Raw genomic sequence first — 27998 nt, forward strand, 5'->3', positions numbered from 1 at the left:
GACAAACCATTGACCCATCTAACTCAGTGTTTTCTATGGCTCTGACTGGCAGCAGTTATCTAGGGCTTCAGGTAAGTGACTTTCCCAGCTCCACCTGGAGATGCCAGGAATTGAATTTTGTATGCAAAGTGGATGCTCAGCCACTGAGCTGCAGCCCTTAAATTTCTTAAGCATGTGTGTGTGTGTTCATGCATGCGCGCGCACACACACGGAGGTCTGGACCGTCCCTACTAACATTTGGCAATGGAAAATAATTATGACTTGTTTGTGTTATGTTAGCAAGCCAAGAGAAGGCTGTGTTCCCATGGGATCCGATGCCAGCTTTTGCCAAAGACCTCCGGAAGTATGAATTTCAAAATAGGCTCACCTACAGCTACAAACACACACCTCCCTCCTGTTTAGCATCTGCTTTGCATGCAGAAGGTCTCAGGTTCACCCCTTGCCATTTCTCTGGAGGCCTGGGAGAGAATCTTCTCTGAGATCCCGGACAGCTGCTGCAGAATCATCAAGTTACAGAACTGCAGAGTTGGAAGGGACCACGAGGGTCATCTGGTCCAACCGCCTGCAATGCAGGAATCTTTTGCCCAACATGGGGCTTGAACCCACGACGCTGAGATTAAGAGTCTCATGCTCTACTGGCTGAGCTATTCCAACATACTAAGCTAGATGGATCAGGAACTTGACTCAATATGAAGCAGCTTCCTATACAGTCATACCTCAGGTTACAGACGCTTCAGGTTGTGTTTTTTTGGGTTGCGGACCGCCGAAACCTGGAAGTACTGGAGTGGGTTACTTACGGGTTTCGGTGGTCGAACATGCGCAGAAGTGCTAAATTGCACTTTGCACATGTGCAGATGCACCAAATTGCAACCCGCTCTTGTGCAAATGCACCACTGCGAGTTGCAGATGTGCATCCCGCACAGATCACGTTTGCAACCTGAGCGTCCACTGTATTCCTATTTTATTAAATGATGTCTCTCTCCCCCACTCCCACTCAAAGGGCATGTTTTTGGATTTTCAAAACCCAAAGCGCACAAGGACTCTCCTAAATCACTGGCGGAGCTTTTTCACTGCCTTGTCTCTTGGGATCCTTTCTAGCTGGCCGGGAGAGAAGAATGATGGTGGGGAGAGAGAACCAAGGGCCAGAAAGAGAGACATGGCAGGTTGCATTCTACACACACCCTGGGCGTGAGGTTCTCCACCCCAGCAATAGGACATAAAGAGAGTTCTGCTGGATCAAACCAAAGGCCCATCTAACCTCACAGCGGCCAACCAGATGCAGATGGGAAGCTGAGAACCTGGACCTGAGCACAACTGCAATCTCCACACCCGTGCATCTCAGAAGCTGGCGTTCAGAGGCATACTGTGGGTGTAGAACAGTCACCTTGGCTAGCAGCCATTCTTAAAAGGGCGAGAGAAGTCGATTGGGAGGTCCTGCGTAACAAACCCGCTTTGGGTTGTGCAAGAAGGAAAGTGATGGGAAGATGTGCGGGAAAGTGACTGACACTTCCTGTGATGCAAGGGCATCTCACCTCCACGCAGAAAGGGTGCTCGTTAAGGAGCCAACACAGTCGCCAACCTCCCCGTATACAAATCAGGGTGGATGATTGACAAACAACTTCTCTGGAAGCACCCAGCATCTAACCACGGCGTAGTCTTTGCACAAGCAAGTCAGGAGGAGCCTTAATGCACTGTCTCCCACCCTCTGGAAGCTGCTCCTTCGCTTACGGATGTGAATTAAAACCATCAGGGCTGAGCTGCAGCCAAACAGCATGTTTCATAAAAAGGCTGTACCATCCCGTGATGCAAGGTAATTAGGATAATAATGAGGCACAGCAACCTGCTGGCTTTGGGGAGGGCCCTTGTGGACTCTGGAAGATGAAAAATGACTGTGGGAACCATGCCGAGAGCTTGGAATCGGAGTGGTGTTTTCTGGCAAAGCAGAGCGCAGTTGGCTCCGGAACAGTCACTGGCATCTGCTTATTTTTAGGGCGGTTTCAGCCCTTCCTCCTCAAAGGAGGAAGGAACGCAGGGAAGTGGGAAACTGAGTCACTCCTGAAGAGAAGAGGATGGTATCTCCAGCCAGAAAGCCTTGTATCTCAAAGCAGAGTCCAAGGTAAGAGGGAGACCTTGGATAGGGAGGAACCTAGGGCGCTGCTTCCCCCAAAGAATTGTGGGAGCTGTAGTTCGTTAAGGGTTCCGAGAGCTGCTAGGAGGCCCTCTATTCCTCTCGCAGAGCTACAATTCCCAGAGTCCTCTGTGAAGATGGATTGTTAAACCACTCTGCGTATGGTCTCTTTGGGAGGGGAGCAGCTCTCAGTACCCTTAACTGACAACGGCTCCCAGAATGCTTTGAGGGAAGCCATGGTTATTTAAAGCTGTATCAAAGTACTTTAAATGTATGGTGTGACTGTGACCCTTGTTTGCCCTTAACAAGGAACTACTGACAAGCTTATGAGGACCCCCCAACCCCAGTTCTGAGGAACAGACACAGAAAACTCTAAAGCATCAGGCTTCAAAGTCAAAATCCACCCATCAACTTGCTTTAAATATTGTTATTCCATGTGCTGTTTTGGGCTTAACCGGTCACCTCCACCCCCCCCTTCTCTCTGGGTGCTTCCAGATAGGTATCTACCATGGGCGCTCCTCATGTGTGCAACATTTTTTTAAAAACAGCATCTGCAGGGCATTGTTGGCAATTTAATCTGAATTTACCCTTTCCAGGAGAAATCAAGCAAGGGACCCTTGAGGCTGGCATTTTACTGTGGATGCATTCTGCAACTCAGTCTTGACACAACAATAGTGCATTTGTGGTGAATTTATTATTGCTGTCCAGAAGGGCTATGGCACAACAAAAAGCAGAAGGAAAGCAAACCAGAACATTTGTGGTGTAAAAAGTTACGGGATTTCATTAGGAAGTTGCGGGATAGGCACTGCTTAGAAAGGAAGCAGTATGATCACCCCAAAACCTTTGTGGGCAAAACCAGTGTTGAAAGCATGACTGCGTATGACCACCCTGATAGCAGCATGAGCGCAAATCGTCATGCATGTGCATGGATCTCCTGAGGCCCTCAGTTAAAAACAATCAAACTGTTGTCAACATCCCCCTTGCACTATGTGAATGGCCCTTTTACTGTAAGTTGTCTTAAGCCATTTTTAATTTTGCATGTTAAATTATTGCAAATCATCATCATCCCCTGCCTGGCAGTGACCTCTGCGCTCATCCAGATTTCTGCTTGTTGTGTCGCATCTCCCCCCCCCCCCCCGGGAAAAACCACCATTTACTGCTTGACATTTGATCTGATTCTGTGCTAAAGGGCTTTCCTGGGAAAGCAGCAGGGCAAACAGAAAACTGCTCAGATCCATGCCTATAAAGCACAGGACAATTGGAGAACTACTTGAACCCAAGCTTTCGAGGCATGGGACAAGCAGGAGTGTGGATGTGCCCTTAGTCAGCTTCTTCTCTGTATTTCTCCATTTATCTTCATTCATTTATGCAGTTATATTTTTCTCCTGTCCTCCCTCTATGGAGCACAGAGCACTGTTCATGGTCTACCTCCTGTTTTATCATTTCAGCAACCCTATGGGGTAGGCTGGATTGATAGGGAGAATCTGGCCCAACATCACCAGATTTGCTTTCAGGATGAGCAGGAATTTGAACCTGGATTGCCCTCAGACTCCCCAATCCTCCCCACTTTTCCTTTGTTCCAAAGATGCTTTTATGATGTACAGTCGTAACTTGGTTCGTGAACGCCTTGCGAGTCAAACATTTTGGCTCCCAAGTGCCCCAAACCCGGAAGTGAGTGTTCCGGTTTGTGAACGTTCTTTGGAACCTGAACACCCAACGTGGCTTCTGCGGCTTCCAATTGGCTGCAGGAGCTTCCTGCAGCCAATTGGAAGCCGCGCCTTGGTTTCCGAACATTTTGGAAGTCGAACGGACTTCCGGAACAGATTCCATTCGACTTCTAAGGTACCACTGTATTGTGATGACCCATCTTCAATCAGATTGCAGTTCATTTACCTGTGCAACCCCTCAACAGAATAATTCTAATTCTAATTCTAATTCTAATTCTAATTCTAATTCTAATTCTAATTCTAATTCTAATTCTAATTCTAATTCTAATTCTAATTCTAATTCTGATTCTGATTCTAATTCTAATTCTAATTCTAATTCTTTATTATTTCTACCCCACCCATCTGGGGTTATAACGAATGTTATAAAGTTTTTTTGGGGTGTGCGTGTCGGGAGAAGTAGGGGAAAAATCCTCCAGGAAGAGTACAGTGATACCTCAGGTTACAAAAACCCCGGGTTACCAACACTTCAGGTTACAGACTCCGCTAACCCCAAAGTAGTATCTCAGGTTAAGCACTTTAACACAGGCTGAGAACAGAAATCGTGTGGCTGCGGTGCGGTGGCAGCGGGAGGCCCTATTAGCTAAAGTGGTACTTCAGGTTAAGAACGGTTTCAGGTTAAGAATGGACCTCCGGAACGAATTCAGTTCGTAACCAGAGGTACCACTGTATATCGAAAGCCTTGCCTTCGATACTACAGGGTTGGAATTGCAACCTGCTACAGTTGAAGATGGTTCTGCCAACAAACAGACCAGCCACTGGCGTGAAATCTGCAGAAATGAACTAGAAATTAATCTCCCTGGATCCGAGGCTGGAACTAACCCAGCTGCGCCACTGCTTTCCAAGCCATTTATTTGGTTTTCCGCCTGCTTATTCCCCCTCCCTCCCTCCCAACCTTCTGAGATGAGTTGAGAGAGGCAGCCACTACAAAAAAAGGGAAATACAAAACATGACGTTAAAAGGCCTTTTCACACTCAAGACGGTGGCTCAGGGGCCATGAGAGATGGCCTGGTTTTTCCATTATATAATCTTATTAAAGCTCCGGGAGCAAGTAATCCCGAGTGGCTTCACCGGACGTGGGTGGAAAGTTAAAGAAGCAAACAGCTTGCCCTCTTGCGGGCTGCGTCCTTTTGAGTTGTTGTGGGAGGGTTGGCGAAGTTCAGGGAAACCTGGCAGGGCTAAGAAGGAGGGCCTTGTGGGTAGGAAGACTTCCAGAAGTCCTGCTCCCATTATGTTCCCAAAGAAAGACACACCTTGGTGACGCAGGTGGGGCACTGCCAGACCTGGGATAGAGGGCAGCTGATCTACAGGAGTTTTGCATTTGGGATGGGGGCAGACGGGTGAAGAAGGCATTTGTGGTTCAGTTCAGGGCTATGAGCAGTGGGGCTGCCAGCAGGGCGAAGAGGATGCCCTCGCCTCTCCTTCCACCCTGGCCCGGCCCTCCGTTGCAGAAGGGGCCCTGGCAGCAAGTCACGTAGCTGACGGGAAGCTTGGGCAGCAGTGTTCCATAGAAGACTGTATCCTGGCAGAGCTGCTGGTTGGCGCAGCCAGCTCGGAGGGTGGCACCGCGGACGTAATCTGCATTGGAAGAAAGGAGAGGAGTGAAGGGAGTTGCATATCTTCCCAGGACAAGGGATCAGATCATATGAGTAGGATAGGAGCGTTGGTCAATTTCATTTCTCTCCATTACTCATTTCCCCAATCTTGAATTCAGGTCTTCACATTTCTGCTGCAAACACACACACACACACACACACACGGAAATTCACCAGCATTTCTCCTAACAAAGACATCATTCCAGGTACTTTTGACTAATGTGACACATTTTTGGCAAGCGATTCCCTACAATCTAATGCATTTTTGTATCCAATGCATTTTATAGCTTCATTTCGATGCACACTCTTCCCTAATATCTGTACTCTTATGAACATTGCTTGATTGGAGAACTGCATTGAAAAATTCAGATAAGTGTGAATTTTGTAGGATCGCTGTGTTTCGGTTTGCGTATTGTTTCAGAAAGTGCGAATTTTATTGATTCGGCTTTTAAATGCATCCTGAATCAAATTTCTCATCCATCCTTCGTCTGAATCCTAATCATGCATTCCTTGTGTTTGGGGCAAATCAACTTACTCATAGTTTCCTGTAACCAGAAGCTGGAAGGGCCAGGATGTGACAGGACTGTAAGGAAGGGCCGTACCTCATCTGCTTTGCGTGCAGAAAGTCTCAGGTTCAGTCTCTGACATCTTCAGGTAGAGCTGGGAATGTCTCCTGGCTGCCCTATGGGCACTCCTGGGCTCTGCACCTGCCTGGCATGATTCAGAATGGGCCCTTTTCCCCACTGCGAAAGTCTTTGACTCCCACATCCCCCACTGGATAAGGCTGATTTGTCTCCCTGATTGCTCCTGATGTAGATCTTCACTCACACTTCCTTCCCTGGGCAGGGCGTGGGGGGTACCATTTTGTGGTTTGCTTCAGGTGCCAAAATGTCTTGGGCCGGCCCTGACTGTAGGATCATCAACATCATCATAATTTATTATTTATACCCTGCCCACCTGGTTGGGTTTCCCCAGCCGCTCTGGGTGGCTTCCAACAGAATATTAAAAACACACAAAAAAATCAAACATTAAAAACTTCCTGATACAGGGCTACTTTCAGATGTCTTCTAAAAGTCAGATAGTTGTTTATTTCCTTGACATCTGATGGGAGGGCATTCCACAGGGCGGGTACCACTACCGAGAAGGCCCTCTGCCTGGTTCTCTGTAAGCTTACATCTCGCAGTGAGGGAACTGCCAGAAGGCCCTCGGAGCTGGACCTCAGTGTCCAGGCTGAACGATGGGGGTGGAGACGCTCCTTCAGGTATACTGGGCCAAGGCCGTTTATTATCATGCTGTGTATTAATTGGTGTGCATGTATGCTTTGTGTTCTTAAACCATTTGGGCTTTCCAGTGCTGCAAGTAAGCCATCTGTAGGCCTTAGGAACAGGAACTGACCTTGGCTAGTACCGTGACTGGTACATGTGAGTTGGACCTAAGAAGGTATTTTAGGATCACAACAAAGAGGAAACCAGCCTGGCCCAATCAACTGGTGAGTGAAAGCACACCTGCTCTGGTGCTTGCTTTCCTTTACCCTCCCCATTCCCTTTTCCTTTTGTATCATGCCTATCAGATTGTGTGCCTCTGGGCAGGGACAGCTCTATCTTTTAGTATAGGTACAACACTTAGAAAATGTTAGGCACTTTAAAATGGTAAGATAATAATCATTACTATCACCTGAGGAGGCACCGCCTATTCAAAAGCCTCCATCTACCTTTTGCCATAAATCTTGCACCATCTCTTACCTATGACATTCATGCAATGGTCCATGTTTCCCACGCAGTTCATGAGTTGCAGATTCCCTGCGCTGCATTCATCATTTCCTGTATCTAGGCAGCTGTAACACACCAGCCCGTTGAGTTCCCTCACAGAAAACTCTGAAAGGTAGGAGACAAAAGTCTTTTTCAGTAAGGGCCAAATTAGGTGTGACAATTACCATGCTTTTGTTTGTTTGTTCTGCAAACAGCAGCTGTTAGGAGAGCTGAGCAGCCTCTGGACTGTGGGAATGAGGAGTTTAACTCTTTCTCTTCCAGCCCCAACACAAACCTCATCTCCCCAAAGCTGCTGTTTGCATTTTTTGAGGCCAGAATGACATGTGGGACAAAATTTGGAATCAGAAATTCCTGGATTCGATTTCTGACACCATCATACAGAGACAGTGAGAGTGAAGGAGCTTTGATGTAATGCAGGACTTTAAAAAAGACGGGACAAATTCATGGCTATTATTCAGGGCTGACCATATACTATTTCCAGGATCAGAGATGCTGGGGGAAAAGAGAGCGAAAGCTATTGTGTTGGATTATTCCCTGTGTGCCTACTTGTAGGAGGGTAGTTAACCCACATTTGGGGGAACTGCTTTGCCCCCCCTCAGTTTTCTGGCCCTTGTGGGATATAAATGTATTATTATTAAATATAATAATAAATATTGCCCAGTCTTGTTCACAGATATTTACTGCCTAATAATGCTGCTTTTTGTGGGTGGGATATTTTTATATGGGGGGGGGCATGTGAGCCAAAAGGACTTTAAAAATACATCTATGCAATCCAGAGATATTTTAAAAAAACCGGACTTCTGAGTTTTTGCAATTTTCAAATTTTGGTTTTCAAGTCCTCAGTGGGGACAAAATTTTAAACACAAAGCACCTAAAGTTTTATTTTAATTTTGGCATGCACATTTGAGTCGAAATTGGCTCAGGACTCCTGCTGTTCCAATTTGGGTCATCACAAGAAACCTGCAACCCCAGAGTTACCTGTGAAAGAGCTGTTGTTGCACCTGGAACCTTCACAGACACGAATGGCCACGTAGCTGATTTTGCCTCCTATGCTGTATGCCATGAGTGTTTCCTCCTTGGGGTAATTCCCGCAGCCTTTGATGATGGGCTCCACCAGACCTGTTCCTGTAGAAAGGGTGGAGGAGGGTGTCAAAGATCCTTGCCAATGGTTGTTGGGGAATGTATTTGAGCGAAGGGCTGGACTATTCCGTATGCCAAGCACACTACAGAGGAGCTCAATGGCATTCGGGCTGCGTTCGCAGAGAGTAGACAACCACGTAGGACTCCTTGATCTTCTGTTGCAGTGCAATGTGCACTTATGTACAACCAGGCAGGGGATGCCTCCGCCTCTCAATGGCTCTGGCTCCACTTTCCATTGGTCTCCTCTCCCTCTGCTCCTCCAGTTCCAATGGGCATCAGGCACTACCAGCACAGTGCCAGTTCTCACGGGACACTGGAGAGGCCAGGCCATTGCCCCACATGAACTGAGAGTGCTCCCTAGAATCCAACATGTGACCTTTTGCAAGGCACACATGGCTTCTGCCACAAAAACCAACAGGGGTTCCTCAGCAGATTCACCTCTGTTTTTTATCAGGGGTGGCTAATCATTTTTGGGGTCAACGGCTGTGGCCCGCTGCCCCCATGCCAAGGTGGGCAGGGGCAACATACCAAAGTGCAAAGTGAGTGTGGCTTTTCTTTTCTTTTACACTCTGGGGAGTTGGGGAATCTCAAAATCCTTTCGGCATCCCAGAACCTCAGCCTAGGATCTACAGAAGTGATTGGTAAAACACGTACACGCACACAACTTTTAAACTGTTTTTTTAAAGGGCAAATTCTGGGGTCCCCCCCCAAAGCCTTTTGGCATCACAGTGGGAGCAGTTTAGTAATTATTATTATTACTATGGTGGAACCTTGGTTCTTGAATGTAATCCATTCCGGAAGTCCGTTCAACTCCCGAAACGTTTGAAAACCAAGGCACGGCTTCTGATTGGTGCAGGCGCCCTGGAAACAATAGCTGACAGCCGTATCAGACGTTCGACTTCCGAAAAACGTTCGAAAACCGGAACACTTCTTCCGGGTTTTCAGTGTCTGGGAGCTGATTTGTTCATCAACTGAGCCGTTTGAGAACCAAGGTTCCACTGTATTATTATTTTTAATGGATTTTTTTTTTTCAGCAGGGCTTGCGGAGGTACAAAATGCCTTTTGACATCAAAGCGGGGGAACCATAGATGCAGTCATAGCTTTGGGGCAACTGTGCCAGGGGTGGGGTGGGGCCTGAATCATGAAAGAAGTGACAAATTGGAAGGGCACAAAAACACCTCTCAGATAGATTACCTGGCAGCCACTGGCGAGAAATTTCCACGCAGCGGTTCTCTTTGCCTCTGCACTGGGCTGTGGGAATGCTGGTCCCATTACACTCCTCCAAACTGCCGATGCAACTGTAACACTCCACTCCGTTGCGTTTGGTGCTGTACGTGACTGCGGGAAGGCAAGAAAAAAAAAAGGGCTCACCAATTCTGAGGCCCACGAGCACTGCTTGGGGAAGGCTTCAGTAAATAGCACCTCAAAAATCCACATTCTAAGAGGCCCTCTTGGTGGTTCCACCTCCCTCAAGAGCTTGGGTGGCAGCAGTAGTCCAGAAGGTGGTCAAGGAGCCCATGCCAATGTTTAAAGCCCCAAAAACAATGTAGACCCCAAATATCTAAAAGGCCACTTCCTTTTGCACAGACCCTCTTGGTGGTTCCACCTCCCATTTGGGGTGAGTGTGACCCGGTAGAGGGCATTCTCTGCAGCAGTCCCTAAGTTGTGGAATTCCCTCACCAGAGAGGTACGTCTGGTACCTTCATTATACATATTTTGGTAATTTGCAGAGGACACACCTGTTTGCATTGGCCTTTGACACTTGACAGATATATATATTTGGGACCCACCCTACTCTTGCGATTGTAATTTCTTTCAAACTGTTTTCAGTGTTGTTGTTTTAAATGGTTGTGACCCATTTGGGGACTCCTGATGGGTAATAAACCAAAATAACAACAATAAATATTGTTTATCACTGTCAAATTTGACATCACTGAAATATTTGACATCACGTACAGAGAGCAGGAGATAGGCCACATTCACACCATAAATTTAAAGCATGATGATATCAGTTTAAGCAGTCAAGGCTTCCCCCACAGAATTCTGGGAGTTGTCGTTTGTTAAGGGTGCTGAGAGTTGTTAGGAGGCCCCTATTTCCCTCTCTGAGCTACAGTTCCCAAAGTTCCCTGTGAAGAGGGAATGAAGGTAGCTCTATGAGGGAAACAAGGGTCTCCTCTTGGCACTTTTAAATCACAGCTCCCAGAATTCTTTGGGAGAAGCCATGACAGCGTAGAGCAGTATCATAGTGCTTTAAATGTATGGTGTGAATGTGGCCATAGTTAGTGGCTCATGAAAGTAAGCAAGTCAGCTCTTTTTCCAGTGTGTCACGCATGTCTCTGGAGAGCGTAGAGGCCTGATCATTTCCACTTCAGGGTTGACCATACTCCGGGGACTCTTACCATTGTAGGGGACATCGTTGCAAAGGTCTTCGGAACAGCAGTAGATGCTTCGTGATATGAAGCCCCTGCGAGTGGAGAAGTAGGACTGGCAGTACTGGGATGTGGTGCACCCTCTCTTCAGGGTCTCACTTATGGGGCCTAGAGAAGGGAAGGCACAGCAAGATCGTAGCTAAGGTGCATGATGAGGCTTACAAACAGCAAGTAACTCACTGATCACTAGGGAGGGGGGAGTAATTTGCTTCAGTTCATGTTTAAATGTGAGGTTATGAAATCCACACTTTAAAAAAAGGGAGACGAAACACAGCCATCCTTCAGAATTTGCAGTTATCCGAATTTTGCAATGCAGTTACCTAACGAAACAATACTTATAAAAAGGCATATATTGGGTAGGGTTGCCATACATCCATTTTCCTCCAGACACGTCCAGGATTGCAATGGCAAAATTACCATCTGGGGGGAATTTTCAAAAATAGGCAAAATGTCTGGGTTTTTTGAAAACAGAACCAGGAAGTGTTTTTGGGTGATTTCCCCCAAACAATGTTTTGGGCGATTTCCCTCCAAAAACCCTCAACAACTTTTTGTGTCCAGATTTTTGCTTTTTGAAATACAGTTGTACCTCAGCTCCCGAATACCTTGGGAGTCGAATGTTCCGGCTCCTGAACGATTGAAAACCAGAAGTGACTGTTCTCGTCTTCGAATGTTCTTTTGGAAGCCGAATATCTGATGGGGCTTCCACAGCTTCTGATTGACTGCAGGAGCTTCCTGCAGGCCAATTAGAAGCTGCGCTTTGGAACTCAAACGTTTTGGAAGTTGGACGGACTTCCAGAACGGATTCTGTTCGACTTCAAGGTACAACTGTATGGCAACCGTATATTAGGGGTAAGTATGCATAGCAGTAAGTCACAAAATAAGATGTGCCACCCCAGCAGGGAATCCAACAACAGGCGAGGCCAGAGCCAATGGCAGGCAGAGCCAGCTGATTCTGGTTTTGAACCCATTCTCCTCCTCCCTGTTGAGTTCTGCAAAGAGAAAAGTTCCAAAAGGTAGTGAACTAGGCCTCTAGGCTTCTCAGAACTGACCTCTGTTTTCCTGCCCGATGTTAACCTACAGCAGCGCCTTCTCCTACTTAGTCATATGCTTCCTTTAAACAAACACATAAACCTCTGAAGCAGCAAATTGAATGTTAAATGCCAGGCCAGGAAGCCCTTAAACGGGCAGCTAATGACCCTCCTTGCCTGGAGACAAAGCTAACCAGCCAAGGTCACACATGGATTTTTATTTTTTTTTAGTGATAGAGATCTGAGATAAGGCTATTCCAAATCTGGCCTGCAGAAATTGTGACGCACTGGGCAAAACACAGCCCAAACACAGGCTTGACGAACCCATTCATTAAGGTGAGTGGGGCACCTAGAGGGAATGATGACCAACTTTTCTTGTTGGGACAGCGAAGGGCTACTACCTTTTCAGTGTGCTACTGTGCCTGTGCAAAGGCTGGATTTATTTTTTATATTATTGCATTTATGCCTTCTTCAAAGAGCTCTAGGTGGTGCACATGCCTCCTCCCCTCTCCGCATTATCCTTACAACAGCCCTGTGTTAGTTAGGGTGAGAATTGGGGTGACACTAGCTCAAGGTCACCCGGTGAGCTTCATGGCTGGGTGGGGATGTGAACTCAGGTCTCGCAGGTCCCAGTCCCACACTCTGACCACTACATTGCAGGTAGGTGGTGATGCACAACTCTCTGCAAAATTGTTTCTTTTTTAAAGCATCAAATTCTGCAGATCAGTGCCGTCTTAAGCATATGCGGCATTGGGGTGCAAAGATCTGTCTAGTGTCCCCCTCCAGGTTGCTCAGAGTTGTCAACCTTTTTTTAGGGTGGGCTGGAGAGGCATGCACGGCAGATCTGGCCTGGCCAGCCACCTCAGCAGCAACAGAGGAGCCTGAGGCAGTGGTGGCAGCGACTGAGCGAAGCCGGGCGCGCAGAAGGGTGGAGTCGGCCGGCTGCCTCAGCGCCTTGCTCGCCCGCAGCAGAAGAGCTGCAGTGCTCCAATGGGCTCTGCTCCACTCGGCAATGGCTGTTGGCTCTTCACAATCCCCGGACTCCAAATCTCGGCCCTAACTCTCGGCCTGGCACCCCTGAGAGCCCGGCGCCCAGGTGCCCCACACCCCTAGCGCCTATGGGTAAGATGGCTCTGCTGCAGATCAAGGGACATGCGCAGGCCAGGTCAGTTGGCAACCCCTTCCCTGGGCCACATACCATAGGTAGCTCGGTTTTCCTCCATGCAAAGGGTCTCGTTGCTGCCACAGAGTTGCTGCTGGTTCGTGCAATTCTCACGTGTCCCCAGGCACTTGTGGCAAGACAGGCCACGAGCTTCAGGAAGCAAAGCTGAAATGACATTTTGCAAAGGAGTCTTTCCCCATCAGGACATATTTCCCCATCAGAGTGCTTGGATAAGATGTCCCTGTGGAACTGGGCACCCCTTAAATCTGGCAATGGGGAACCTTCCTGGGGCAACATTGGAAGGGACCTCAGGGGCCATCTAGCCTAGCCCCCTGCAAAAGCAGGAATTGCAGCTGGAAAAATCCCTGATGGATGGGCACCTAACCTTTGTTGAAAGCCCTTCTTCAGATCAGCTACCAGCCTTTCTTTGCCTTTCTTTGGGATACTTTGCCTTCCCTTTTAGAAAATCAAAGATGAATATAAAAAACCCACATGCCAGTGGTGGGTGAGTCCAGAGGCAAAAGAGGGTGAAGCAATAAATGTAAAAAAAAAAAATGCCTTTGTATAGAAGGTGGATTTGCACACACACAAACATACTCCCACCCCGCTCCCTCAAGCCAAGCAAGAAGCGTGATCAGAGTTCAAGGAGAGATTCCAACCAGAAAAAAATATTCAAGGAGGGTGTGGAGCAGGGACAGTGAGGGTGCGGCTGGGGAGGGAGGGAGGTTTGGAGAGTGTTGTGAGGGCCAGACCGAAAGTGCTTCAAGTGCCACATTTGGGACCCAGGCCTCAGTTCCCCCAGCTCTGCCTTAAATGTACAGGGGCCTTCTCAATGTCTGGACATGCCTACTATACAACATTTTTTTTAAAAAAAGGAACAAGGATTTCCTTATCTCTCTGTATTTTATTGAGGGCAAGGATTAGGCTGTTTTTAAATTAATTTTAAAAAACCACATTTGATTAACTTTTAAATTTTTATTTAAAAAGAGCATATGCTCCTCTTCATAGAAGAAGTTTCACAAAGGAGTTTGGAACGATACGCACCAGCAAATAAATCACAACTCAGTTTTAGAGCAAAAAGGGAAGGAAGCACTCCAAACAGCACCAAAATGCTATTAGAACTAGTACCTAGTAGAATGATGGGACCGTAGCAAAAAAACCAAGCAATACCTGTGGAATAGGCACTTTGAGCAACAATAAAAAGCAAGTTGTTCTTTAACAGCATGATCCTAGCTATGTCCACTCAGAATTAAATTGGCTTTGCTGCCTGGCATGCGGGGCTCGTATTACAGCCTAAGGCCCACTGAAAAAGTGTTGATGGACTTTGTGGAAACCAAGAACCCATGTATATTAAATAAGCACCAAGCTGACCAATAAGCCCATTTCAGCCCAGGGCAGTGGAGGAACGGAGGAGGAAGAGTTAACTATCTTTCACTTAAAGTTTTCCCACTGACTTGTGTGGGTAGGTTGGTGTTTCTGAGGTTGTACGGCGATGTGTTCATATGCTGGTCTCTGCAGGGCAGGAGGCAGGCTGAGATTCCTGAGTTGCCTCCCTGAAACCATTCGGCAAGAGAAGCGATTGGAGCAGGTAAAGCCAGGGATCCTGGATTTTAATTCCATGGTGGTACCATCTGAAAGTTTGGGGTGTGTGTGTTTGTGGCAGGGGGGGGTGACTCTGTGGCAAGGCACCTGCAGGGAGTCCTGCAGAGGGTTTCTTTCCACCTGGTCTACTGTTGTGCGTTTGTATGTGTTCTGCAACACGTCGTTCATGCAACAATAACAGTTGCGTGAATGGTGGATTTATCTGGACTTTCCGCACATCATTCTCCTTTAGACGTCGTCCAGTATTATTGCATTACCTGGAGGGCTGCTTTTGCGGTGGACAGCAACAAAAGTGGGATGGAGAAACAAATCAGAGCAATTACTGTACAAACGTACCTTGGAAGCTGAATGGAATCCATTCCAGAAGTCAGTTTGACTTCTGAAAAGTTTGGAAACCAAGGTGCACTTTCTGATTGCTCAGGCACACCGGAAGCAATAGTGGAAGCCACACCAGACGTTCAGCTTCCAAAACAATGTTCGGAAACTGGAGCCAGAACTTCAGGAGCCAGAACATTCAACTCCCAAGACATTCGGGAGCCAAGGTACGACTGTATGAAGAGTTTCAGGATAACAGAAGGAAGTTCTGGAACATGTGCTGGTTTGGAAGCCATGCTGCGTGTCTGCCCTGAAAACTCTGAAGGCACAACCTGTATTGAAAACTGCAAGGAAAACTACATTGTCGATACCTTCATGAGCACAAATAATTCTGAATGCACAATGAATAGGATATATGGAATAGGCAGGGGGTGAAAATTCAGAATTTTCACACACCTATTTTGAATGCTCTATGTCAAAAGAGAGAATGCAAATGAAGATGGGGGTAGTGACCCTTTGCTAATTTTGGCACCCCTCGGCAAATGCCTGACCTTACCAAGCTCCGGAGCTGGCCCTATTCCCCACCTGCTTTTGAGGGAAAGAACTGTGGGTCAGAACCAATTTGGGTCCCCTTTCCACCTGGAGGAAAGGAGCAGTAGAATCGAATGCTGCGAACAGGGTCAATGACGGGTGTTGCTAAAAGCCAGGAATACACATTACTTTTTCCAGCACGGAAAGGGAGTGGTAGATGATAATTAGAAGATGAGCCTGTGGCTGGTCGGATTCCAGTACATGATGTGGGAGAGGAAAAGTGTGGTTAAAATTGGAGGGATGGGAGCCACGGGTTGCCATATTTCTATTTGACAATTAGGCGAGGGAGTAAGTAAGGCGCTGATACAAAGAAGGCCCCTTACTAAGGGTGGAACCATTAATACTGGAATGGAAGAGGGAATTTTGTGGGGGACAGCTTTTCTCCATTCTGTGGCACAGTGAGAGGACAAGCTAATCCCCACCAAAATTCCGTCTTCAGTGTAATTGTTTTAGGTGCAGGGGCCCTCGTCCCTGTTGCTCTCAAGCTGCACATGTGCCATACTTTTAAAGCATACCCGCCCCAAAGAATCCTGGAAACTGTAGTTTGTTAAGGGTGCCGAGAAGAGGTAAGCTGCAGTTCCCAGGATTCTTGGAAGGGGGGGGAGGAGAGAATGCTTTAAGTCCGTGGTGTGTACGAAGCCTCGGTTACTCTACCTGAGGGAGCCGGGAGTCAGAACAACTGCCTTCTCTCTTGGGTGTAAGGGGAAGAAAGGTTATTCGCAGCAGCAGGGAGTTCCCCTGGTGGCAACCCACCTGTGGCCAACAAGGCAATCGGGATGGTGAGCTCTATGGCCTCCTTCATTGTCTTCCCCCCCTTTTTAATCACTTCTCCGGTCTGTCCTGTTCTCCGGCTTGGCTTGGCGAGGTGTACACTCCCAGCTCTCTGTCCTGATTGCCTCCGGTTGGGAAAGGCAGCTTGGTCCTAAAACCTGCTCGGCAGGGGAGAGGACAGGGTGATGCAACCCATCCATTCATCAACAAGATGCTGCCCTGGGAACCTTGGCCAGTTCCCTCTGGACCAGATGAAATCAGCACTCTCGGGGATGGGACAGAATGGACGAGCCAAAGTGTGAAAAGGGGGAAGAGCAGATCTCAAGATGGGCTGCAGGGCTCCTAGGGAAGTGGTTCGGAAGAGAGGGAAAGATGGAAGGTGCAGCCAGACCTCAGTGTTAGAGCATCTGCTTGGCATGGAGAAGGTCCCAGGTTTGATTCCCCACCCACCATCTCCAGGGAACACCTGAAATCTTGGAGAGATGTTGAAAGCAGTGGAGGCTGGTCTACAGTGTCCCCTTAGCCAGCCCCACATCTGCCTACATATCTACTTACAACCTGGCCAGAAGATGGCCCTGGCTGTCAGTTGCCTCCTCCTTCTGCTGCTCCAGTCTCCTTGTTGCCCTGGTAAGATTCAGCAGGGAGGAGGATGGCTCCAGAACTGGAGCCTGCCATTGGCTCTGGTTCCTCTTACTGTTTGGGCTCCCAATGGGCAACAGCCAACACTGGGTGCCACTCAGTGTAAACAGTGTAGACCAGGGTTTCCGAAACTTGGGTCTCCAGCTGTTTCTGGACTACAACCCTCATCATCCCTGACTACTGGTCCTGCTAGCTAGGGATGATGGGAGTTGTAGTCCAAAAACAGCTGGAGACCCAAGTTTGGGAAACCCTGGAATGCTGAACTAGATGGTCCAATAGCTAAGAGTATTCTGACTTTCCACGTTGGCGGCAGTGCAAGGGGCTCCTAAGGCCAGTGTTTTAAAAAAGTAGGCTGGAATCATAGTTCGTGAGCATAGGAAATCTGTAGCCATTGCATAATGCAATGCACTCCAGTTGCAGAATGATTTGTTTCCCCGTCACACAGTTGCAGAATTTTGGCTTCCCGGTGGCATGGATTGCAGTAGCAAATAACAACAACATAGCTCTTGGAAAACACCAGGCAGGTGGGTACAGCAATAGCAGCAAGCAGACTGAGTGGAAAATTTTGGTCACCGAAGGTTAGGGAGTGCAGCCTCAGTGTGGGAGCTCGCTGTTTTCCAACTGAAGCTTGTTAAAATTTATGAGGCATAACTTCAGAAATATACTGTGAAACACCTAAGGTAATGTCTCGCTTCATCACCCACATGGCTTCCTCATAAATGGAGTGTTTTTCACCCCCTGGATGGCATTACCCAATTTTGCTCAGGCTTCCAGGGAGGTGTGTTGTGTCAGGAGGCATTTTTTATATAAAAAAAATTGCTACAAACAGTTATATTTGCTTTAATAGTTAATAACATACAGTCCAGTGGCCCATCTAGTCTAGCACCCTGTTCCCACAGTGGCTAACCTATGGGCTTGTGAGCTCACAAGCAGGACTAGAATGCAACGACACTTCCCCTACTAATGAACCCCAGCAACTTTTATTCAGGGGCATATTTTCATTTTCCATTGTTGTTGTGTGCCAGCCTTAATAAACAGCCTCTTGTTCTGGGTCGACAAAGTGAGTAACCTTGCCATATCTATCTATATAATGAATTGTAAGGATGCCGTCATGCTGAGGACTGCATAGTTGCCGACTGGCGAATGAAGCAAGGACAGGTAGCAGCCCCTAGTATTAAATAAGAACTTAACAGGGAACTCTCCTTCCTTGGAAGAATTTAAGCAGAAATTGGATATCCATCTGTTGGGAGTTCAGGGGTGGGGAAACTTTTTCAACCTGGGGTCAGCCCTGGAGGTCTGGGAACCCTATGTTGTATCTTTGATGTGAGAATAGGGTGTTACAAACATGCTTCTGTTTTTGTTTTGTGAAATGTCGGAGGTCATGTGCTTGTGTGTACAGCAGTATTTCTTAAATGGGAGGCTGACCAATCCCAGAGGTGGAGCATGAGAGACCTTCATGGAAGGTCAGGTGTGAATAATTTTCAGTTGGACCGTCAGTGGCTGGGCAGCTGCAGTTTTCCTTGCCTGGGCGGCTAGCTTGGGAGTGTGCCGGCCTTCTTGGCTTGGGAGCAGAAGGAGAAGGGCAAAAAAGCTTTCTTTGTTGCAGCCTCCAGTGCGGTCTGGCAGCATTTCCATTTGCCCCCAGACTCCAGTACTACAGATCTGATCCCAGTGAAAACCCATTCCAGAGCACTCTTTGGAGGACAGCAGTGGGAAGGGTGTCCCCAGAAGCCTCAGTGCACTGTGGTTCTCTGAACCCACTTTTTGACTTTTTCCCTATGGTTGGGTACCCAGAAATTAGACTGTGTTCAGAAGGGGCCAGCAAGTCAGGAGAACCGAAATCCTGAAGAGCAGCAGTGCGTTGCATGGAAAGTTAATGGGCTCAATGTGCCCCTTATGTTTCTGCCATATCTTGTCAGGGAGATTCACAACTGTAAGTTTTTCTTATGCTTTCATTCATGTACGTTTTACCTAATTCCATTCAGGTTTGCATTAATTCCTTTTTTTATTTCATCCCATTTTTCTTTAACATTTTCATTTGAAATATCTTTGTTTAAAGGGACATGCTACGATCAGCCAGGGAACATTAGTACTTTAAGCTCATTTACATCACAGCCTGTTTGGGTCTGAGTTGACTTCTATCGATGTCACCTTTGTGTTACTTCTGCACTGTCAAAATCTTTTGCCCTGATGACTACATATACAGATGAATGAATCTAAATCTTACGTTTCTGTTGATTTTCCAGGGGATGAAAGGAGGCTGCTTGGGGAATATCTCTGGAGTCTGAAGTCCACAGAAATAACCCTTCTGTTTGCTATGCAGTTAAAAAACCCTCAAAGGTTGTGTTAAGCTGGAATCTCCAAACAAGCCTCCTGTTTGTACTCTGGAAATCAAATGGTGGTGAATTTCCCAAGAGAAACATACTGTATCTTGCACCTTGTCTTCTGCCAAACCCAGCCTCTTTGGCTTTTGGAGAGTGGGTTGCAGGAGTTCCCAGAAACCTCCAGCTGGCTTGAGGTTACAGGACGCATCTTCCGGTTAAACCTAGCCAGACGCGGCTGTTGCAAACACACTTTTCACTGGAAAGGGAAAACAGCCACTTGCCTAACCCACGAAGACGATGGGAGAACGGGAGATGTTCCGGCACAGGAGCCAGGCTGTGCTGGCGATAGCTACGGTCTTCTTCTCCATGTTGGCTGCAGGTAAGATCTATTCATTAAGTTGCTTAATGGTGGATTTTTGCCGTGGAATAAGGCAGAGCAAAGCAGGGCTTGAGGGGGGGAAAGGCTTCTATTCTTTTCCTCCCCCCTCTCCCACAGAATATTTCTTGCAGGAACACAGAAAGAGTTTTTATACTGAGTCAGACAAATGGTCCATCTATCTCAGGATTGCCTACACTGACTAACACCAAAGGCTCTCCAAGGTTTCTGGCAGAGGGACATTCCTAGCCCTACCTGGAGAAGCCAAATAATTGAAACCAGGATATTCTGCCTCCATAGCAGATCCTCTTTGGATGATCTGCCAGGCAACCCAACCCGCCCAGGACCAGTGCAAGCAATGAAAAATAATGCCATTGCCATTGTCTCCCTCCTGCATCTTGTACTGGGGGTGGAGGAAGGTTGTGTGGGGATTTTGATCTCCTCCACTCCGTTCTATAGGTGAACGGATGGAAGGAAAAACCTGTGCACCACCAGGCAGTACCTCTGTTTTACTATTTTCGGTGTTTGCTAAAAACATTTTTGTTCCGGCAAGTCTATCCAGGCATACAGAAGTTGATGTGTGTTTTAAGCTCTTTTAAAGCTCAACTGTTGATTCGAATTACATTTTGAATTTTCCAAACACTTCTTTTTTAATTTTAATTGATATTTTTAATGTTTGTTTCATTATTTGCAAACCGCGTAAAGGTTCTGCTCACAATCAAAAGGTATATAAATGTTGTAAAAATGAACAAACAGATGACTTGCGCTCGCTGTGGTATCACGGTGGGTATATGCAATCCCACGCTCATTACTATTGGCTCCTGCAAAAGTTTCGCAGCGAGGCAATTAGTAAGGGGGAGTCAGAGCCAATGGCCGGCAAAGCCAATCAATTTTAGTTTTGGCCCCACCCTCCTTCCTGCCAAATTCTACCTAAGTTAGTCATGCCCATTAATTTCAATGAGTTTACTCTGGGCTGACCCACAATTCCTCTTGTTCTGCAGCTTTCCCTCGAGGGGAACCGCTCTTTAGTGCATAATCGAAGCGAATGTCAATGGATTTTCTCCAGACTGACATTTGCTCCAATTTAACACTAGAGAGTGGGTTTTCCCTGGGAAAGGAGTGGGGCAAGGGGAAAACTGCTTAGACTCGTGCTTTCCAGGCATGGGACAAGTGTGGATAAGCCCTCTGAGTTGAACTAGCATTGGACACAACCCCCATAGGCCACTCCTACAATGTAAATTCAAAATAAAAACAACAGTAAACCATAAAATAAAGTTTTAAAATACAAAAAAATAGATTTATTGCAGAACATAACAGGATCATTATTTCAATAAACATTAGTAGGACGCCCCTTGGTTAATTTGGGTAGAAGTAATAAAAAATGAGGAGTGAGTGTGAGGAAGTCTAACAAAGTTCTGATTTCTTCCCTATCATGGCTACTTTTAATGCTTTTTTATATTAAAAAATGTCAAATGTAACCCCCCCTCCCATATCGTTTTTGTTAGCCCTAAGTACAAGCTTAGTCTGCCTGCTGAGTCATCCAGCGCTGAACACTGTTAAAACACTGGAATATAGAAAAGCAATTATAAATCTACAAGCAGTTTGAAAGCAACCAGCAACTGCTTCTCCCTCCCCAGAGAGGAAATAACATGGAAGACTTGGGGTCACATCCTGTGTGCTGCCTTAGCAGTGGCAGAAACCCACCTTTCCTACCATCAGTGTTCATGGTTTTTGTTTGGCTAATCTATTGTTTTCACCCTTTCAGCCAACAGCCTGCGCTGCTATCAGTGCGTGGGGATGTTCCATGAATGCGTCCAGTCCGAGCAGCTCTGTACGCCCAGGGATCGCTCCTGCTTCTCATCCACCATCAAGCTCTTCTGTAAGAGAACAAAAAAGCACGGGTCTCCTCCCAGACCTAGAGTTCTCAGAGTCCTCTGTGAAGAGGGATTGACTGTTAAACCAGTCTGGGAATTGTAGTTCTAGGAGGGGAACCAATGGTCTTCCTAACAGTTCTTAGCACCCTTGACAAACTACAGTTCCCAGAATTCCTTGGGGGAGGACTGCTTAAGTGGTATAATAGTGCTTAAACTGTATAGTGCAAAATGTGACCTACAGGCCCCATCATGCCTGGCCATTGGCCATGGTGTCTGGGACTGATGGGAGTTGGAGTCCAGGAAGTTATGGAGGGACACAGGTTCTCCATCTCTGGTGAAGACGTTGGGTTGCCCCTGAGGGGGTTCGGCCCCCTTAAAACAAATACTGAGGGGGCCAAGGCACCTTTGGCTCCCTAGAGTTGGCACACCTGGTGTGAAACGTTCTGGTAGAACAAACGAAAGAAGCAACTCTGCCTCATTTGAGCCCCAGACCACTTTACTGATCATCTGCCTCCCAATTGTCTTCCAGATACAAACAACTACACTGGAGTTTTTATGCTGCCAGGTGAGTCACACTGTTTGCTTTCTTGCTTGTTTACTTAATGAAACACACCGAGGCTTAAACCTGAGTGTTGCCCTTTCCTGCCAGGATGTTTACACGACTGTTTAAAGAGGTATCATAGTGCTTCACATGTTATCGTGCGGATGGGATACCTAAGTAAACATCCTGACATGGTGAGGAGCAGATGCTTCGAGAACTTTCAGGCTATGGTGCCTTATTTCCTCCAGGGCTAATGGCGCTAAATGCACTGATGTGGCTGTTTCTCTCCGTATTTTCAATTCCCTGCATTTTATGTCCCCAGACCTGGAAATAGCCGAATACGTCATGAAAGGCTGCTCTGGGGAGGGCGTGTCCAACCGCACAGCCAATGTGTACTCTGAAGATGACCGAGAGGTGCACAATACTTACTACTGTGACTCAGACCTCTGCAACATCCGTTTCACAGGCGGTGAGTGGGGAGAAGCAAAACCCTTTGGGGAGTTTTCTTGTGGGGGATATCAGGTCCCGAACTCAGGACCGCAATACCTGGAGGACTGCCTCTCCCCATATAAACCAACCCAGACTCTGTGCTCGTCACTTGACGCCCTTCTTCATGTGCCTTCTCCATGTGAGGTCAAATATTGAGTCACAACATCTGGGGTCGTAACCTGAAACATCTGGAGGTGTAGCCCCAAACATCTGTAGTCGAAACAACTCACATCCTCCTCAATGAGATCCACTGTTGTTATTGACCTGTAGACTGATGCAGTAGTGCTTGGATCTGAGAAAGTGAGGACAATTGAATAATCGAGAGGAGGGGAATTTGTTTAAAGCTTTCCGTTTTCACTTATAAGTGCTAGAAGCCAGAATATCATGCAGAAAGAGACCCAAAGCATCAGCTTAGAGGTGATGATATCATGGCTGTTGAAGAAAAATGAGATTTTTTTAAAAAAAGAGATGACACACCAGCAAAAGTGGGGCTCACTTAGTCCAGGGATGAGTAGGGCACAGATTTGAGTTTTATCTAGCTACAAATTTCTTTCCTGACGTACAGAGTTAATTGGCTACTGTTGGGTTATTCACAGTGGTCTCTTAAGAGAGAAAACCTACTAGGACTGGAACATGATTTATTTCTCAAGTGAGTTTCATTTGTATGATGTGCAACAACTTGTTTCCTGTGCCTTCGCTAAAAAAATACTTATATTAAAAGCAGTCAGCTGTTTAGGGACGTTTTTAATGTTTGATGTTTTATCGTGTTTTTAATATTCTGTTGTGAGCCGCCCAGAGTGGCTGGGGAAACCCAGCCAGATGGGCGGGGTATAAATAATAAATTTATGATGGTGATGCTTTCATTTTGATTGGGTGTTTTACTTAAAGATATTGAAAACTGAGTTGCATTGTATGTTGGTATCTGACCTGGGATTACAAATGCAATGCAATGCAATGCAATGCAATGCAATGCAATGCAATGCAATACAAATCACACAGTAAACTGTCGCCCTCCTCTGCCTTTTCAGTTCCGGCCAGTTCTCCCCAGGTGCCCAATGGCATGGAGTGTTACAGCTGCTTCGATCGAGGCACCGGAGAGTGTGCTCCAGGGAATGCCACCCGGATCAAGTGTTTGGGGGACATGAACCAGTGCATGGATTTTACTGGTAAGCTGGGGCCTCCTTTGGAATACGTATATCGGAGGCTATTGAAAGGACAGAGTGTGAATGGGAGGCTGTTGGGGGCGGGGAGAAAAAAAGGAATGTGAAAGTGGTTTGGGAAGAAGGAAGCCCTGCTTACAGTACATATTGAAAGTGCACCAAGTTGGTCAAATCCTGCTTACTCCCTGCACCTTGTAGATCTTTGCACAATCCAAGGCGCTCTGTTGGCAGAAGTGTGCCCCCCCCCCCGCTATATAGTAAACATGGGTGTATGTTTGTGTGTGCAGACTTTCAAAGTTTTGATATAGTGTTAAGGAATTAGCCCCCCCCCTCAAAAAGGATGTTGCATTTGCTGGGAAGGAATTTATTAGCAGCAGGGGTTAAGGGATGCGCTTCGAGGACATGGGGAGAATTTGTCATAGGGTGAGAGGATCATGAATATGCAAAACAGGAGTCCCACAACCTTTTGGTACCTGGTGATGGGGGCACATTTGTAACTCTGAGGAACTGTTGTGTGCACCACAAAATACACATTTTGCAGAAGCAAAATGGACAACACTCAAGAGCAAGGGCCTAGGAATGGCAATTGGCTATGCTGCTATGCTGTCACAGAAGGTATGTGGCTGGCAGACAGGTCTCTGGCCTCCACTAGCAGAGCTGCTCTGCACTGAAGACCTAGGCAGGTGAGGAAGGCGTTTGGGAAGCAAAGGTAGAAGCAGCTGGGCCCTAGGAAATGAAGAGGCAGTGGACTGAGGAGGAAGCAGCAGTGCCTAATAATAGAGGGATGGAAGAATGAGTGGTTCAGAGAAAGGAGGGGAAGAGGCAAAGGCTGGAGGGAGGAGGGAAAGTGAGAACTGGGGAAGATGATGGGCAAAAAAGGAAGAAACAAACCACACACAATGGCCAGGAGAGCCTTTGTCAGCCTGGTGTCCTCCTGATTTTTTTTGGACTATAACTCCCAGCAGGCTGGGGCTCTTGGGAGTTGTATGTAGTCCAAAGCATTTGGAGGTCACTTGGTTGGAGAAGGCAGGCCAAGAGCCTAAAGGAAGGCTGAAATCTGTACATTGGTTTGTAGCAGGCAGGTAATGAAGCCATAGCCAGTTCTGAGACCCCCTGTTCTAAGATGTTTGCAGGCTGCAATGTGCTATCCTTATAAATGAATGTTGCTTCCCAGTGACCGATGGTGCCTGGAAAATGACCTACCGGACGTGCGGCCTTGAGACACTGTGCCGCCGCCAGTACGTACTCCCAGAGCTCTCGGGAAGGCTGGACATCAGCTGCTGTTCCACCCCACTGTGTAATGATGGCCGGCCGGGACAGAAGAGCATCTGCAGCCACTTTTCAGAGCAAGGTAACATTTGTGCCTTTGCTGGATATATTTCAGATATTAGCAGTGTGCAGCTTGAAGCAACTGGATACATAAAAACCAACCCCTTTTGAACATGAAGCATTGTCCAGACCCATTAGATATTAATCAAACCTTTCCTTGCAGAACTTTCTTCTAAACAGAACAGAAACACCAAATGATACATCCAAACAGTTCCATAAGGCGTATGTCTGTCCAAGGCGTAGGCTCAGCACCTTCCAAAATATGACTAATTTCAACAGACCTAAAAGCAGAGGTCTGTCTCTCCCCGCAGCCTGCCGTTTGCTGGAGGCTGCTTACCTGGAAAGCTTCATTTGCACCCTTACTCTCGCAGAGTCTGAGAGCAAAATACTTCAGCTGCCACCCTTCCAAGATGGCGAATTTGCAATTCAACACCTTTAGTGTGATCTTAGGTTAAACACTCACATGTTAGCTAGCAGAAAACAACAGTGGTTAATAATCCACTCATCAAGGCAGCAGAGAGCCCTTTTTGCTCTTAATTTAGCTCAGCATACTTCAATGGAATCTTCCACTTAACTTTTTCACCAATACACACAGCCATTCCCATTTCAGTGTGAATTAAATCAATTATACTTAACAGGATAGTGACAGCAAACTGGCTAGAACAGGAGGTTTGCCCTTTGCATCCATGCAGACTGGCCCTGCTGTCCTGAAATTGGCTTCTAGGATGGACTGGTGGTGGTGCTCAGCCCTAGGTTTGGAGGGGTGGTCCTCAGGCACAGAGGACCCATAACTTGGAAGGAACTTAAGGACACAGGAACCTCTAGGTATTGTTGGACTCCTACCAACCCCCACCAGAGTGGGATGATGGGAATTGTAGTCCAACAACATCTGAATGGTCAATGAATTCCCCTGCTCTAAGTCAAAGCCCAGTTTCCTCTTTGTTTCCCAGGAGTCAAACGGAAGCCTGAAAATGGCCTGGAATGCGCCAGCTGCTGTGACTCAGGACAAGGGGAATGTGCCGCAGGGAACTGGACTCATGTCAAGTGCGTCGGGGACCAGAACATGTGTGTGAATGTCACAGGTGAGCTTTGTGTGCGTGTAGGTACTAGGAAGCGGGTGGAATTGAGGTGATGCCATTAGAGACTTTATACGTTTCAGGTTACAGACTCCACTAACCCAGAAATAGTACCTCGGGTTAAGAACTTTGCTTCAGGATGAGAACAGAAATCGTGCTCCGGCGGTGCGGTGGCAGCAGCAGGAGGCCCCATTAGCTAAAGTGGTGCTTCAGGTTAAGAACAGTTTCAGGTTAAGAACGGACCTCCAGAACAAATTAAGTACTTAACCCAAGGTACCACTGTAATAATAATCTGGGATGCACTGCAACAATCAGTGCAGGTTTCCTTTATGAGATTTTTATTAAAGTTTATCATAATACAATAAAATAGCCACTACAAAAAATACAGTTGCAGTTACTACTACTACTACTACTACTACTACTACTACTACTACTACTGCTATTACATGATTTTCTCCCCTACTTGTAAGCATTGATCTGCCAGTCCCTCCTGTGCCTCTATACTGGACGTCTCACCTGTGTTTGTTTCTAGAGGAAGGCCAGACGTTGCTGCGTGGCTGCAGCTTGGAGAAGCTTTGCTGGGAGAAGCCACAGCTGCTGGGCCTGAGCCGGAATGCCTCCATCCGATGCTGCTCTGGCTCCCTCTGCAACCGCAGCATGGAGCTGACCTCTGGGGCTATGCTGCTGCACTTGCTGCTGCCCGCTCTCCTGATGATGATGATGCGGCTGCTCTGACGGACACCTAAGGATGCGTGGACTACACCGGAAGGGCCAGGAGAAGGGCAAAAAGCACTTGACCAGCACTGCATGTGCAGTTGCATTCTTGCAGCCAATGCAGCATATTTGTCACCTGCAACGTTGCTCTGGTCTGCCATGCATCGCGGGTGCCTGCGCATTGCAGTATCTGGTCCAAGAATGTGGCAGTGTTGCATGCAAGGCTGGATTCCACGGCACCCTCTGTGACTTCTGTTTCCTACTTCCCAGACTGGAACTTTCAGGGAAGGGTCAGTTTCCTTGTGAGGGAAGAGAGATCTGTTTACAAACAATGCCAGGATGGCGGCAATAGGCTGGCAGAGACACCCAGACTCGTAGTACCAGTCCTGAAATAATGTCAGTCTTCCCCAAAGCGACCACACACCCTCGCAACTGCTTCTTGTCTGCCAACCTCAGAAGCCCTGGCTTCCTTCTCTCTCGCTGCCCTGATTGAAACTAGAGAACTGTTTTCGTCATTCCAGGTGTGGTGGCAGGACACAAACAACAGCGACTTGGCATGGCTACTGTCCATGGAAGACCTTTAAGCAGTCACCGCCATCTCTCGCCTGCTGCACCAAAGCCTAAGAAGAGTGGAGTGGTTATTGAGCACCTATCCTGATTTGCTTGCGCAAAGCTTAATGCAGAAGTTAGACTATGGGTGTCATACTCCCTGGGGATCTGGGTGCCTGAGCACTCACAAAATTCCCCATGAAAGGGCTGGGCACCCACAAATTTCTGTGCCAGGGCCATGCACACTGCATGGCACCCGCTGCCCCAGGTATCCACAGTCACGGGGCCAAGTTGGCACTCCTGATGAGTGTGTTCACATTAGTGCCTTATAGTGCGGTGAAGTTGTCCCCCGCAGTGTATTCAGCTGTTCCCTCCTGCCAGGCATTGTTCACATCAGCATAGCTTCATTAATGTCAGATTTGTTTCTGTTTCTGTACACACCCGGGGGTATTGACAGGGCAAAGTTTGTCTTTACACTATGCAAAGGTGGTTCCACTTTGGCTAGAGATGAATAAGGACCAGCTTAAAGACTCCAGTCGGCGTGAAGCTCATTTGAGAAGTAACACACCACACAGTAGTGTTTTATTACAAAGTACAGGGTATGTATTTTGGACAAGGGAGTGTGAAATCCATTAAAAACACAGCCCTGGAAATGCGGCAAGTGCACAGTAAA

General features: G+C 47.2%; 2 protein-coding genes across 7 annotated transcripts; one reads left to right on the forward strand and one right to left on the reverse strand.

Moving 5' to 3' along the window:
• Window positions 1-49: 49 nt before the first annotated feature.
• LOC308591588 (urokinase plasminogen activator surface receptor-like) lies at window positions 50-27998 on the forward strand. Of its 6 annotated transcripts, none has more exons than XM_081202351.1 (9): window positions 50-71; window positions 19140-19596; window positions 21359-21472; window positions 21997-22032; window positions 22331-22477; window positions 23526-23663; window positions 24832-25008; window positions 25937-26068; window positions 26595-27998. In XM_081202351.1, exons 2-9 carry the CDS (start codon window positions 19515-19517, stop codon window positions 26795-26797), a joined length of 1029 nt encoding a protein of 342 aa, XP_081058477.1. In that variant the 5' UTR covers window positions 50-71; window positions 19140-19514; the 3' UTR covers window positions 26798-27998. The 6 variants fall into 6 exon arrangements, with proteins under 6 accessions (XP_081058477.1, XP_081058475.1, XP_081058472.1 ...); XM_081202349.1 differs by lacking the exon at window positions 50-71 and adding an exon at window positions 1060-1810; XM_081202346.1 differs by lacking the exon at window positions 50-71 and adding an exon at window positions 1822-2116.
• On the reverse strand, window positions 5147-17381 carry LOC308591590 (urokinase plasminogen activator surface receptor-like). The gene is made up of 7 exons (XM_081202354.1): window positions 16237-17381; window positions 13012-13140; window positions 10756-10893; window positions 9551-9694; window positions 8195-8341; window positions 7190-7321; window positions 5147-5430 (listed from the first exon to the last, which is right to left on the reverse strand). Exons 1-7 carry the CDS (start codon window positions 16283-16285, stop codon window positions 5213-5215), a joined length of 957 nt encoding a protein of 318 aa, XP_081058480.1. The 5' UTR covers window positions 16286-17381; the 3' UTR covers window positions 5147-5212.

This window comes from Podarcis bocagei (assembly GCF_964188305.1).
Source record: "Podarcis bocagei genome assembly, chromosome: 7".
NCBI classification, from domain to species: domain Eukaryota; kingdom Metazoa; phylum Chordata; class Lepidosauria; order Squamata; family Lacertidae; genus Podarcis; species Podarcis bocagei.